General features: G+C 38.7%; 1 protein-coding gene across 1 annotated transcript; it reads right to left on the reverse strand.

The window, feature by feature from the left end:
• Positions 1-4,402: 4,402 nt before the first annotated feature.
• Positions 4,403-5,335, reverse strand: LOC139017936 (olfactory receptor 5G3-like). The gene has a single exon (XM_070426550.1). It carries the CDS (start codon positions 5,333-5,335, stop codon positions 4,403-4,405), a length of 933 nt encoding a protein of 310 aa, XP_070282651.1.
• Between the last annotated feature and the right edge of the window lie 9,461 nt (positions 5,336-14,796).

The following is a 14,796-nucleotide window of genomic DNA, read 5'->3' on the forward strand; positions in this document are numbered from 1 at the left end:
TTCCCTTATCTGCTTGGGAGAGACAGTTTCTGATAAGGGGCTATTTTGGTAAAACTCAAGCCCCAACCAGAATTCTTCTAATGATTAGCTTATCTATATGCAAAACTAAGCAGAAGCTATTAACCTGTGCCATAGCAACAAAGCAGGCTTGAACAAGATGGAGTCAGAGAGGCCAAGCATTTCATTCTGTTACCAAACCTCTAGAAACGAACCACGTCCTTTCCTGCCATATACACCTCTGATATGAAGACAGAAATAAAAACAGCACTATTTTGTTTCTCACTGTAACAGGGTAAGTCTAAAAATTTGTAGTCTTGTCCCTTGACACCAAGTTTTGTAGTGTTAATACAGGACTTCTGAGTTTTTGAGAAAATGCTCAAATTCAGAGAGTGGATTCATTTTTAAAGTGAAACAGTGTGTGAAACTCAACACTACGAAAACACCAACATTGCCTTGAGGTTACAGACACATTGGCACTTGTTCAGGGTCCTGTCCTCTCTCCAGGAGAAGACCAACCTTGGAAAATAAGAAATCAGCGGTCATTACTTTTTCGTGTTTGTCAAAGCATTTCCCTCTGAATTTATCCCTAACCCAACCCACTTGAAATCCAGATTTCTTAAGTAAATTGACCTTTAGTCTTGTAGCCAGTCTTTTAACAAAACTGTATAAATTAGTTCATGTTTTAGAGAGGTTGAGCATGTTCTTAGTGAAGTTCTAGCCTGACTTTGAAAGGTAAATGACAGTTAAAATTTCCTACAGCAAGCAGTTTCTAAGGGATATCTTTTTGTAATTTGATTGTCCAAATGTTATTGGAAATTTTTTCCAATATTTCCATATCTTTTTGTATTATAAATTTATTGAACTACATTTGTAAGTGGGTTGCATTAATTCAGATTATTAAAATTATTCAGATAAAGTGGTTGCAAATTAGCTATAATACAGCCAGGCTTGTACTAGTGAGTTGGAATGGGGTACAAGTAAAAAAACAGGCATTGGCTTATGCAGTTATCTCTAGCATGTGAGAGATATGGGGAGCAATGGTAGCTATAGTACTAGAAGGCTGTTGTTGTTAAATACCATTAATATTCTAAAGGATGAAAATAACAGACTCAGCCCACACAAATTCCAATTCAGGATATGATGGCAAAGTCAGATAAGCAGCATTCAAAAAGATCCTCAGTTCCTAGAATTAGATACCAGATTATATGAAAACTCAACATAAGAACCTGACAGTGAGAAATAGGATGATAAAGAAGCCGAATTGCCAAGTCTCCCTACAAAAGTCAGCACTCTAACAGGGAAGGAGTTAGACACTGAGAATTGAGATTTAAAAAATCTATCTGGTTATGTCTGAGATAGTCTAGTTCCCCTAAAGCTACTGAGCCTGCAGAAGTGGCCCTCTCCCCACTGCTGGAAGAGAGGAGCCTTCCTTTGCCTAGAGAATGTAAAGAGGACTCACTGACTCAGATGTTACATAAGAAAAAAAAAGTGTTTTTTCTCAAGATCTAGCTCACCTCCCTTCATGGCCTTTAGATTTAATAACCAGAGGCAATGCTCAGAATGGTATGGCCTGAAGACTAAGGAGAACTGGCCCTATTAGTCACCAGAATTATTATAGGACTTGACTGATAAGTACCAGTCAGAAGTGGGAAAGCTTGTGGGGTTATACATTTTGAGGGTAATGTGCTTAGGATGGAAGAAACATAAAGCTGGATAAAGAAGAACTCACTGATGTGGAAGAACTCCAGTGACTCAGAAATTACCTTGTAGGCAAGGTACCAGGAGCTGATTCTAATGCACTGTTGGGATGTCTCCTTGAATCCCTGGAAACACCGGCAGCCTACAGTAGGTGGGCAGAACTACCATTATTGCCATGGTTGAATGTTGAAGAAGAGGTCTAAATGCTTACAGACATAGGGATATTTGAAAGGACTTATGATGTAAGACTAGACAAGATAACAGATGACTATGTTCCTTCCACTAAAGCAATATAGAAAAGGACTATGGGAGGGACTTCAGCTTGGTGAGAAGCTCAGTGATATGAGTTGTAGTTATGAATCTAGGCTTCCTAAAGTCAATGGGGATTATAAAGTTCTAGAACACATGAATCTAGAAATGAATGCCACCACCAAAGACATAAAGGATACAGTGGCGGTAGTAACCATTATCTATTTCATTCAGCAGTATCGTTCCTCCAGAAACCAGATGGCTCTTAGAGAATGGCTGTGAACTGCTTCAAGTTCAACCAAGTACTAGCCCAACAGCAGTGCCATGTACATGGGATCATCTATAAGGCCTCCAGTACACGATGTGCAGTGGATTGTTCGGGGCATGTATTATTTTCTATTCTGATTAGAAAAGAGCATCAGAAACCATTTACATTAATGTGAGATGAACAACAATATTCATTTACAATATTTCCTCAAGGCTTCATTAACTCTCCTGCCCTCCTTAATATATTCTACAGATATCTGGGCCCCTAGGAGAGCTGGCCCCCACCCATTACTCTGAGTGTAGCATCCACTACACCGATAACATCATACTGATAGAGCAGGTTACACAGGGAGTTGCTAGAACATTAGAGGTGTTATGCCAGAGGGTGAGAGATAAACCCTAATAAGATTCAAGAACTTTACCCTTTCGGTAAGTTTTCACAGGTCCTGTGAGTGTGGGCATGCTAGAACACTCCCCCCCGCCCCCAAACACACACACACAAGGTACAATTCATGGAGAAAGAATCAGAATGTCCTAAATTTGTTTTTGGAGGAATATTTCTCCAGCCCATATACCCAATGGCACGGAAGGCTGCCAGCATTTATGGATGCAGAGCAGGAAGGGCTCTACAGCAGGTCCCAGATGATGTACAAGTAGTCCTGCCACTAGGCCACATGAAGCAACAGACTCTATGATGCAAGTTGTAGTAGCAGGAAAACAAGCAGTATGGAGCTTCTTACAAGCCTCCGTGAGAGAATGATGCAGGTCCTGGGTTACAGGAGCAATTCTATGCCATCTGAAGTAAAGAATGTCCTGGCTTTTGAGAAAAACCTCCTGGTCTGATTCTGGGTCCTTGCACAGAGGGCATTGTGTGAGTAGGTAGCCAGGCCTGCCATATGAGCTGGGTCCTGGCTGATCCTCCAATAATAAAGTCAGAGGGAAATGGTACATCTAAATCGAGCCCCAGTGGGACCAGAGGGCTTGATTAAGCTACAACTCAAATATGTAGGAATAAAACCTCTTCTTTTCTACCTCCAATACCACTCTTAATGAAGTAATCAAAGTCAGGATGTTGTTGATCATCCTTTATATTTCTCCCTATGCTCATTTACATGTGCATTTACATGTATATTTCATTCATCACATAGATTTTCCTTTTTTCTTAAATATTAGTACTGCACATTGATCTTCAACTTGGTCTTTTTTCACCAGCAGTGACAGTATACAATAGCTCTCTCCAGGTCAGTCCATGATTACCTAATTCAGTGTTTTTATTTACTGCACAACATTTCACAGAAAAAAACAGTACTTTTCTTCGAATGATAGATCTTCAAGTCATTTCTGTTCTTTTTCTTTGCCACTATACATTATGCTGAAATATCTGTTATCTTATGCATTGGCATTTATATTTCTGTAGTCTAGATTTCTAAAGGAGGGATTTCTAGGTCAAATGCCATATACATTTTAAATAGAAACTACCAAGATATTTTGTAGAAATGGGGCAATTCATCCTATCATCAGGAAAAACAACAGTGTACATCATCAAACAGGAACTTCGCCATCATTGAAAACTTTTAACTTTTTATCTGCTATGAAAGGCACTGCATTGCATTTTCATTTAATTTTATTTACTTGACCAATAATGATGTTGAACATTTTTCCATACATTTTTTGGCAATTTGCATTCCCATTTCTGTGAACTGCCTATTCATTTGTCCATTTATTTACTGTTTTTATTTTTATTGTAAATTTTGGAATATTCTTTGAATAGGAAATAAGGAATATTATCATATTGTTTGGCACATCTGAACAAATTTTTTCTCTCATTTTATTGCTTGTCTTTTAATACTGTTCCTGGTGCTTTGATTTTTCCATAATAACTTTTAGTTTTATAGTTTTAATTAAATAGTATTCATATACCCATGATGGTACATTTACCTAAGTTTTCTTCCAGTATATTTGCACATTTATATTCTCAATTCATCTTAATATTTTGAAACCACATGATGTCACAGTGAACAAGGCTAAGGCAGGAAAATATTTAAGAACTACTCCTTTTTTTTTTTTTTTTAAATAACCTAGCAGAGCCAGGACTTACCTGCAGTTTCTGATTTCCATTCCAGTATTCTGTGCATTCTGTACCAACATCGGTGGTGCAGCACACATAGAATTCTATTCTAACTACTTACTAGAAATTTTTTCTTTCAAACTTCCTCTTGAATGCATCTTTCACCTCCTTGTTTCTCAAGCTGTAGATAGGAGGGTTCAGCATGGGGATGACCACAGTATAAAATAGAGAAATCACTTTATTGATATCTAAGAAAGAACCTGAGTCAGGCACAACATAGATATAGAAAAGAGTCCCGTATAGGATGGAGACAGCTGCCAGGTGAGAAGAACAAGTGGAGAAAGCTTTCCTCCTCCCATCAGCAGTCTGGATCTTCATGATGGCCACGAGGATGCACACATAGGAGATAGTAATGATTAGGCCACTGAGGACTCCTATAGCTCCAGCCAAGATGAAAAGCACTAACCTATTGTTCTGGGTGTCTGCACATGCTAGGGACAGCAGTGGTGAAATGTCACAGAAGAAGTGGTTGATAACATTTGGTCCACAGAAAGGTAAGCAAAAAGTGAGAACTGTATGGGTCATTGTACTTATAAGAGCCACGGCATAGGGCCCTGCCACCAGCTGCACACAGACCCTCTGGGACATAATGAGGGTATACAACAAAGGCTTACAGATGGCCATATACCGGTCATAGGCCATGGAAGCCAGGAGGAAGCATTCCGTTGCCACAAAAAGACCAAAGAACCACATCTGTGCAGCACAACCCATGAAAGAGATGCTTCTTTTCTCTGCAAAGATATCACACAGTGTCTTGGGGGCAATGGAGGAAGAGGAACAAATATCTACAAAGGACAACTGGCTGAGGAAAAAGTACATGGGTGTGTGGAGCCTGGGATCAATCCATATGAGAGTGATCATCCCCAAGTTACCCCCCAGTGTGACAAGATAGATGAAGAGAAGCATGACAAAGAGGCCAGTCTGCTGATGGAGATGATCTGTGAGGCCCACAAAAAGAAACTCAGTCACTGCAGTCTGATTCTTGTCTGCCATTGGTCATTAATAATCTGCTACAAAAAAGAAAAACATTTTCATTATAAAAAATATATCATTCACAGTCACAAATGATATTTTAACCTAATGATAGATTAGCTAATCAGATCTATAATATACAATTATTGAAATGTTGTTGAACTGGAAGACAATATTTCTAGAAACTAGGTCTGGACAGTGGTGCAAAAATCTTGCACATTCTTGGGCTGTTTACCCTTGATCTCTTTGGATTTCATACTCTCTCTCATAAAAAAAAAGTCCAACTATCTAAAACTCCTTCAAGTTATAAAATTGTATTTAAAATGAGAATTATTCTTGATGATTCACCTTAGATGGAATAGTAAAATCCACTCACGAATACCCTCACTGGGACTACTGTAAGAGCCAATGAACTATTCAGATCCTAACATCAGCCATTGGGAAAGACTAAGCAGGGAAGTTCTTGTTCTTACTGAGTAATCAGTGCCATTCTAACATTATCAACACACAATTTATAGATGTGTGCATCAACCTATTTCCTTCTACTATTTATAAAAGGATGTGGAGATGATGGCACACAAATGACAAAAGGGTTACTCATATAAGGGACTGTGATGTGTGAAGAAACTAAGAGGTTCTACCTTTGAGATCAAGTGATAAATGTTGGACAGCAGGTTGTCATGGAAACTGCATAGAAAATAAAGCATCTGTTGCACCAAAATAATGTAAGATTATTTTATGTGATTTCTCATCTTTCTATAAACAGCTTTTAAGGCACTTATCCTGAAATCTGGCAGGCAATGTCAATTATAGTAATAAAATATGTAAAATATCAAATGCATAATATTTTATGCAGGGAACATTCTCAAGAAAGTATTATTTTCTGACTAATTAGTCAAAGAGAAAACTGTTGAAAAATTATAGAAAAAGAACACTATGTAGGATAATTTATATGAAAAAAAAGTCTGTTTTTAAGTAACATTGATTATCACTTTAATTAATGTCCTCTTTGGATAAAATGGAACAATATAGTACTCTTGAATTATACAATAATTACATGTGGAACTTGACATAGTGATGATATCCTATTTATGATTATTTCCTTATTATCATGATCATTTGCTTAGTGCTATGTGGAGTATATACTCAGCAGTCACAAAGACACTTCCCGGTTTATATTAGGAGCAACACCTATGGCATGAATTTTTTGTTTATGCCCGTCCAACTATGTCTATGTAGGTGTGTGAGGATAGGGGGTGTACAGACTGCTTCTGGTTTGTTTCTTTCTCTTCCTCCCTTTCTTTTTTTCTTTCCATCTTCTTTTCTTCTTTCCATCCCTCATTCCATCCTTTCTTCCTTTCTGATTTATATATTTATTTATTTGAATGTAAGTCATTTTGAATCTCCTTTATATCAAAGAGGAGGATCTCTCTAGCCCTTTCATACCTAACATTCTGTGACCTCACAGACATTACAGTATCTCTATATTATAAAGAAATAAACAGGAAGTTCAGTTCAGAAAAAGTCACACAAACCAGTTCTTTAGTCTCATCAGGTTGTGAACAAAATGCCAAGGTCTCCTCTCTTTCGAGAGCCTGGGGCGGGGCGGTTACATTCCCAGGATTCATCTCATGCTTCTCCACCATATTTCAAAAATATCACATTATCCAAAAACAGTGTACTCACTTCTTTTTTTTAAAGTTAAATGTATTGGATTGACATTGTTTAGTAAAATTACAAAATGTTTCAAGTGTATATTTTTATGCTGCATCATCAATATATTGCATGTGTGCCCACCAGCCAAAGTCAAATCATCTTCCATCACCATGTGTTTGACCCCCTTTACTACCACCTGACTCCTCTTCCCTCTGGTAACCACCAGACTGTTGTCTGTATCTATGCATTTCAGTTTTATATCCCACATATGTACTCACTTCTTTAAGGATATCCTTTATGTGTCTTCATGAACTGCTTTAAAGGAAAGGATCATCTTCTGGAAGTAAGAGTGGAACAGTCAACTCCCCTCATGATGGTAGCCTTTGCAAGGTCATGACTTTCTAGGTACTTGGTGAAGGAGGCAAATGCCCCATCTTAAAGGGGCTGGGAGTTAAGAGACCTGCGCATTGACTCACCAACTTCCCAGAATAAGGGACATTTTCTTAGGAGTTTTCAATAATTTAAAGCCAGGTCCCCAAAGAACGAAAACCTCAAGAGTGTACACCTGAAGGGACAAAATTAAAATGATCTAGGTGGCATCTGGACCAAGTATTATTTCTAAACTGTACTTTTTCTTAAAGAGAGAATTGTTTAAAAACAACAACATTGTAGGGTTTCTTTTACCCTGTGGGATCCTTCTTTGCCAAAAGAGAACCCTCTTTTCTATCAGTGGGGAATGACTCTTTGAGCAGCCAGAACCAGCTGGGATGAAATAATTTGCTGCCTGGATTCTGGAGCTACTTTTCCTTGGTGTAAAATGTCAATCCATAGTTTACTAACTGTGTCACTTTGAGCAAGCTTCTACAGCTCTCTGTGCCTCATTTTCTTAATCTCTAAAATACAGAAAGCAATGGTTTCTAGCTTACAGAGATGTTGGGAGAGTTTAATGAAATAACACATTTAAAGTTACTTACAACAAAATGTCCAGCACAGAATCAGTGCTGATTGTTGTAATTTATTGTTGTTAAAGATCTATAGGGCAGCTGGGGAGATATCTAGACACAAAAATAAAATGGCAGCTTAAAGTGGCATCTGCTTATTTCTAGGCAAACATAATAACCAGTCACTGGACTCCAAAGCTGGAATAGCTGAGAAAATTTTCAACAAAGGAATTGGTCTGGAAAGACAAACTTTAGATAACTAAAGGTAAGAGGAAAGGTATTTCAGGCAATGCTAATGAAATGAACAGAAGCAGGGGGCCAGAAAGAGAAGCTAGGAAGTTGTTTGGGATGGAATGATCACACAAGAGAAAAGAAGGTGTATAGTCTGATGACATAGGTTGAACTATCTCAATCACTACCTTCTTAAGAACCTGATTGCTTATTCCATCAAGGAGAGCAGATATCTCATCTATCAACTTCCATAATATTTCAGAGGACCTCATTTTTAACTCCCATTAAGTATCCATCTTAGAAGATTGTCAATAACTGGTGTTGTATTAGTATTTGTTGAATTAATGGAAGATAACCACCAAATATATAATTGATATGGTTCATAATTTAGCAATTAGAATCATGTTATATACAAGGGGAAAGTATGTCTATGTGTTATTCTTTTTAAAAAATCAATAAGAAAAACATTTTTTAAAAAAGGAAATGACTTTTTTTAAACCTAAAAAGAAAAGGTAATGTGGAAAATAACAGAAAAAAGTACCCTATTAACAGAAAATTACAGGAAAGTATTTTTATTACTTTTTTTTAAAATAAAAGCATCCAGCCTGTGGAATAGCCAGGTTGGGAAAAAAAGTAACAAAAGCATATCAGGTGGTGGGAAGTAAGCTGGTTGAACCCAGGAAAGAAAATGAGAATTGTTAGTCACATGACACAAAACAAAAACAAGAGCATAGACCAGTGATGGTGAACCTATGACACGCGAACTCATTTTTTTGGCTGATTTTTCTTTGTTAAATGGCATTTAAATATGTAAAGTAAATATCAAAAATATAAATATTTGTTTTACTATGGTTGCAAATATCAAAAAATTTCTGTATGTGACACAGCACCAGAGTTAAGTTAGGGTTTTTCAAAATGCTGACACGTCAAGCTCAAAAGGTTTGCCATCACTGGATAGACACTACTTAAAATAACCATGGACATTAAAGAAATCTTTGAGAAAATTTTAAAAATAAACTACAATTTCAAAATGTTCAGAAAGAAAATATAAATAAGGCAGAAAGGAAGATCAAACATACAAATAATAGGCAAATTTAAAGAAGAGAGATGGTAACATGTACGTTCTTTCAAATTATAACAAGATGTTTGCCTATGTAATAAAAGTAAACAATATTTCTTAAGAAAAATATAGAATAAGTAACTCATCGCATAGTCTAGTAAAGGGAATACCTCTTCTTAATTGAAGAGGAAAAAATTCAAACTGTTCTCAGAATTCTTCACAATGTCAATCCATACTACTTTGATTACAGTGAATGCTCAGATAGAACCAAGATCAGAAAACTGTAGGGATTATAGGAAATGGTGATATTACAATAGTGATATAATCAATAATGATACTACAACTAATATAGTAATATCATCAACACAAATAAAATTAAAGAAGAGGAAAATTTATAGGTACTATTTGTCCACTAATCTCCTCTCACTGTAGAGAGTTAGTACTATATAAATGTAACACAGTTTTTTATATGTAAATATATCTTAAGAATTCGAAAATTTTCCATTAGGAGCACTAAAGATAATAATATAATCTGCCAAGAGCAGGCTATGGAAGAAAAATAAGAATAAATATCCTAATGGTTAACTCTTTTATACTGATTCTAGAGGCCTGGTGCACGAATTCGTACACCGGTGGGGTCCCTTGGCCTGGCCTACGGGGATCAGGCCAAAACTGGCTCTCTGACAACCCCTGAGGGGTCCCAGATTGCAAGAGGGTGGTTCTTGGGTGATGCAACCTGGAATCAGCCTCCCTTCTCTCTGGTTCCGGTGCGTCACCCAAGAACCACTGCTGCCAAGTCACCGCAGCTCGGCAGCTCCTGTGTTGAGCATCTGCCCCCTGGTGGTCAGTGCACATCATAGCTATTGGCCAGTCAGCCCATCACCAGTCGCTTAGGCTATATAGATAATTCTAAGGTAATAATTTAAAAAATAGAAGTTTATTATATATAATTCTAAAGATTAACATCAGAAAAGATAAAAATGAATTATAAAAATTTTAAATTATCAGAATAAATTCACCTACTTTACATATGCCCAAAACATTTTTAAAAATCACACCATGAAATAAAATATTTTTAAAACAAACATTAAAGGTAGAAAACTTTAAAAAAATAGAATGGCACAGCTAAGACCAAATTTATTCATTGTTGCAAAAAATTAGAAATATTCTTTTTTCAATAAGAAACATGTTAAATAAACATTTTTCTAAATGAGTTAGAGTAGTGTGTGTTGACATCACACAATATCCTGTAAAATATTTGACTTAAAAAAAAAAACAAGAACAGAGATGCATACAGGTGAGCTTTCATTTATGTTATATGTGTGTACATGTACGTTTGTGTATACTTTTATTCCCAGAGAAAAGTCTCTTGATACTAAACTAAATCTCTTCCTAAGGAAACATTTGGAGTGAATGTAAAACTTACATTTCTTTGTATTTCCTCCTATGCAATTTAGATTTTGTCCTCTGTGCAAACATACTTTATATGTGAAAAAGAATAAACACTAAAAATCATGTTGGAAGAAATTTCTAATCAGATGAGAAGATGTTCGTATATTCATTAATGTTAAAAACAAAATATGAAATAGTACGTACAGCATGCATGATCTGACTAAGGAATTACATCCAGATCAACTATTTTACACATCCTCACCGCTAGACTGTATATTTTTTACTTTCTTCCTATAGTTTTGCCAAAAAGAAATGTAACAGGTACGCCACTAACCATAAAGCAAGAAATGGACTTCTTTAGAAAATGCACATTTATTTCAACAGGAGTAATCCAGGTGTTGGTGGAGATGGTCCCAGCAGGCAGTGGCTTCTGGATGTTGACGTCCCACCTTACACCACCACCTCACATTCATTGCCGTGTCTCCTCCTTGGTGTCTAGTATCTCATCCCTGGCATGCAGCCAAGTACTGGAATTATAAAGTTGGTGCTGCTGATGTGATAAATGAAACCATAAGGCCATATCTTAATATCCTAAGTTGTTTATTTGAGTCATATTTGTAGTTTCTCCTGAACTAGAAACTACTTTAGTAGTTAAGGTAAGCTTTCGCCACTTACTCCTAGGGCATCCCTGCATAATCATGAGATTGCTTCTCAAATAACTGTCCAGCAAAAAGGATCGTGGCTAAATTTCAGGAAGGACAGAACATGTGCACACCCTGCTTCCCTTTGTTATATCTGTCAGAGTGCAAGCTCTGCTGCTCCTTCACTGCAGCCACCTGCAAGGATCTGACCATTTCTCTTCCCACTACTTCTCCAAGAGATGCCAAAAACGAGGTTACACTCCCCAGGAGCAATTTTCAATCAAAGACGAATTCAAAGAAATGGGGAAATGAGGCAAAAGTGGAGAAAGAACAGATGAAATAAAAAGCAAGAAGGTAGATTTGAGCCCAAGCATGTCAATAATCACTCTAAATGTAAATGTGCCATATACAAATTTAAAAGTAAAATTTGTATTATTGTTTAAAAACCAAGATCAGTAATATGCCTCTAAGAGAAACCCACTTTAAATATGAAGACACAAACTGGTTAGCATTAAATGGCTGGAGAATGATAAGCCTTGTTAATATTAACCTAAAGAGAGCTGATGCAGCTATATTAGACAAAGTATATGTTAAAGCAGAGAAAATGACTAGGGATAAAAAAAAGGTAATTCCACAATGATAAAGGGGTCACTATATCAAGAAGACATAATCCTAAACATTTATAAACCTAATAACAGAGCTTCAAAATATATGATGCAAACACTGATGTGACTGTAAGAAAAAAAATTAGAATTCTGGACCGATAACTGAATATATATGTATTAATATATATATTACATATATTTAAGTACTAAATATATATTATTATATATACATTAGTGTATATCCTATATAATAAAAGCCTAGGTGGTGTCACCTCCTCATGCAACGCCTTCGTGCGATGCCCTCACATGACGTCACCGTAATAAGGCTGCCACAAGATGTCTGTTACAAGATGGTTGCCAGAAGATGACCATCACAAGATGGCAAGCAGGGGAGGGAAGTTGTGGGAGATCAGGCCGGCAGGGAAGGGTAGTTAGGAGCAAGATCTTGCTGGCAGGGGAGGGCAGTTGGGGGTGATCAGGCCAGCAGGGGAGCAGTTAGGGTGCAATCAGGCAGGCAGGCAGATGAGTGATTAGGAGCCAGCAGTCCCAGATTGTGAGAGGGATATCAAACATCCCCTGAGAGATCCCAGATTGGAGAGGGTGCAGGCCAGGCTGAGGGGCACCCCCCCTCCCCATGCACAAATTTTGTGCACCAGGCCTCTAGTACTGTATATATTCAAGTACCACCTTTAACAGCCTTAAGGTATGTTAATGTCAGTTGTAGCAGAAAGAAAATGGGCACTGTAAACAATTAAGGAGATCAGAAATCAACTAACTTAAGTTTTTGTGTCCTGGTCCATAAAATGGGAATAATCACAGTATTAGCTTCATAGGATTATAACAATGATTGAATAAAAAACGTATGTCACAATCTTAGCACATCGTCAAGTTGCAAATTGTCAATAAACATTACCTATTATTACAATCAGTTCACTAAGAAAAAAGATTTTAAAAGAACCAGAGCTGGAAGAAATCTTTTTAAAAGCATTTAGCATTATGGTTAAGGGTATATTTTCTTAAATCAGAACTTCCTCAAATGTTAACCCCAACTCTGCCATTTACCAAACAGATTACTCGCTCTCTCTTTGCCAGTTTCCTCATTTGTAAATGGATATAATTTTTTTTTACCTAAGTGACATAATACATCTAAAGTAGTTAGTAAATGTCATTTTGCAAGCACAATAAATACTTAGTAAGCATGACCCATGTTTGGCTATTTTGCAAAGAAGAAAATCTCCACCCAAAGCATTTGGAACTTGTCCGAGTTCACAGAGCAAGTTCATGTCCTTGTTGGAACTATAATCCATGTATCTTGACTTTCAGCCCAGTGCAAAAAAATAACAAAAAATATCAAAAAGCCTGCTAAGATCTCAAGACAAGAAATCATTACTAGAATGAGTCTAGATCTGGCCATATTAAAAATCCGCTGAAGCAGCCTTCAAAACCTGGCCAATGACAATACAAGGCCAGCAGGTGGCAGTACATCCACATACAAAGAAGTCGCTGCAGTGCCATCCAGTCTCCTCAAGTTCTGTCCTCTCTACTCAAAACTACAACAGAAAATCTAAACTCAACCATCAATATCCTGACCACATCATAAGATCTCCTTTGCCTGTTGAGTTTCACATATCCCTAAATATGAACTCTACTGCCACGTCAGAACCGAATTTCTCACAAAGTTTACTCTGGAAGTCCTTATTATTAATTAATTGATTTGCTGAAGCAAGAACTCATCACATATAAGATTCACCCAGTAAGTCATTCTAGTGTTTATCAAGTAGAAAATATTACCTTACGTCTTATAGGCAGTCCATGGGGGGTAACATTAAATGCCTCACTTCCACCCCCACAGTCTCTCCCCTCCAAAATAAATAAATATTCGAAAGAAAAAGGAGTAAAACTCTAAGTGAGTGAAAAATAACTGAGACCAAAAATATGCAAAGTCACTTTTGAAAGATTTCTTCTATTGCATTGGACAGAAATGTGAATAATTACCTTATATAAAGACTAGAGGCCCGGTGCACAAAAATTTGTGCACTCGGGGGGAAAGGGGGTCCCTCAGACCATCCTGTGCCCTCTCGCAGTCTGGGACCCCTCGGGAGATAATGACCTGCTGGCTTAGGCCTGCTCCTGGGTGGCAGAGGGCAGGCCCAATCCCTGGATGCAGCCCCTGGTAGGGCTCAGAGCAGGGCCGATTGGGGAGTTGGGGCGCCGCCCCCTGACACACACAGAGCAGGGCCCATCAGGGGGGTTGGGGCTCCATACCCTGTCACACACAGAGCAGGGCCCAACAGGGGGTTGAGGAGCTCCCACCTCTCACTCACAGAGTAGGGCCAATAGGGGAGTTGGGGCACCGCCCCCTGTCACACACAGAGCAGAGTGGATCAGAGGGTTGGGGCGCTGCCCCCTGTCATGCACAGAGCAGGGCCCATCAGGGGGGTTGGGGCTCCATACCCTATCACCCACAGAGCAGGGCCCATCAGGGGGTTGGGGAGCTCCCCGCTGTCACACACAGAGCAGGGACCATCAGGGGGTTGAGGAGCTCCCCTCTGTCACTAACAGAGTAGGGCCGATAGGGGAGTTGGGGCACCGCCCCCTGTCACACACACAGCAGGGCGGATCAGGGGGTTGGGATGCCGCCCTCTATCACCCACAGAGCAGGGCCGATCAGGGGGTTGGGGCGCTGCCACTGTCACATTCAGGGCAGGGCCAATGGGGAGGTTATGGTTCTACCCTGTCACACACAGAGCAGGGCCCGTGGGGGCGGGGGGTTGGGGGGAGTTGGGGCGCCGCACCCTGTCACACACGGAGCAGGGCCCGTGGGGGGATGGGAGTTGGGGCGCCGCACCCTGTCACACACAGAGCAGGGCCGATCAGGGGGTTGGGGCACAGCCACTGTCACACTCAGGGCAGGGCCGATGGGGAGGTTATAGCTCTACCCTGTCACACACAGAGC

The sequence above is a fragment of the Myotis yumanensis genome, unplaced genomic scaffold (genome assembly GCF_028538775.1).
Source record: "Myotis yumanensis isolate MYYU_CA2020_CCGP unplaced genomic scaffold, mMyoYum1.0.hap1 SCAF_10, whole genome shotgun sequence".
Classification (NCBI taxonomy): Eukaryota; Metazoa; Chordata; class Mammalia; order Chiroptera; family Vespertilionidae; genus Myotis; species Myotis yumanensis.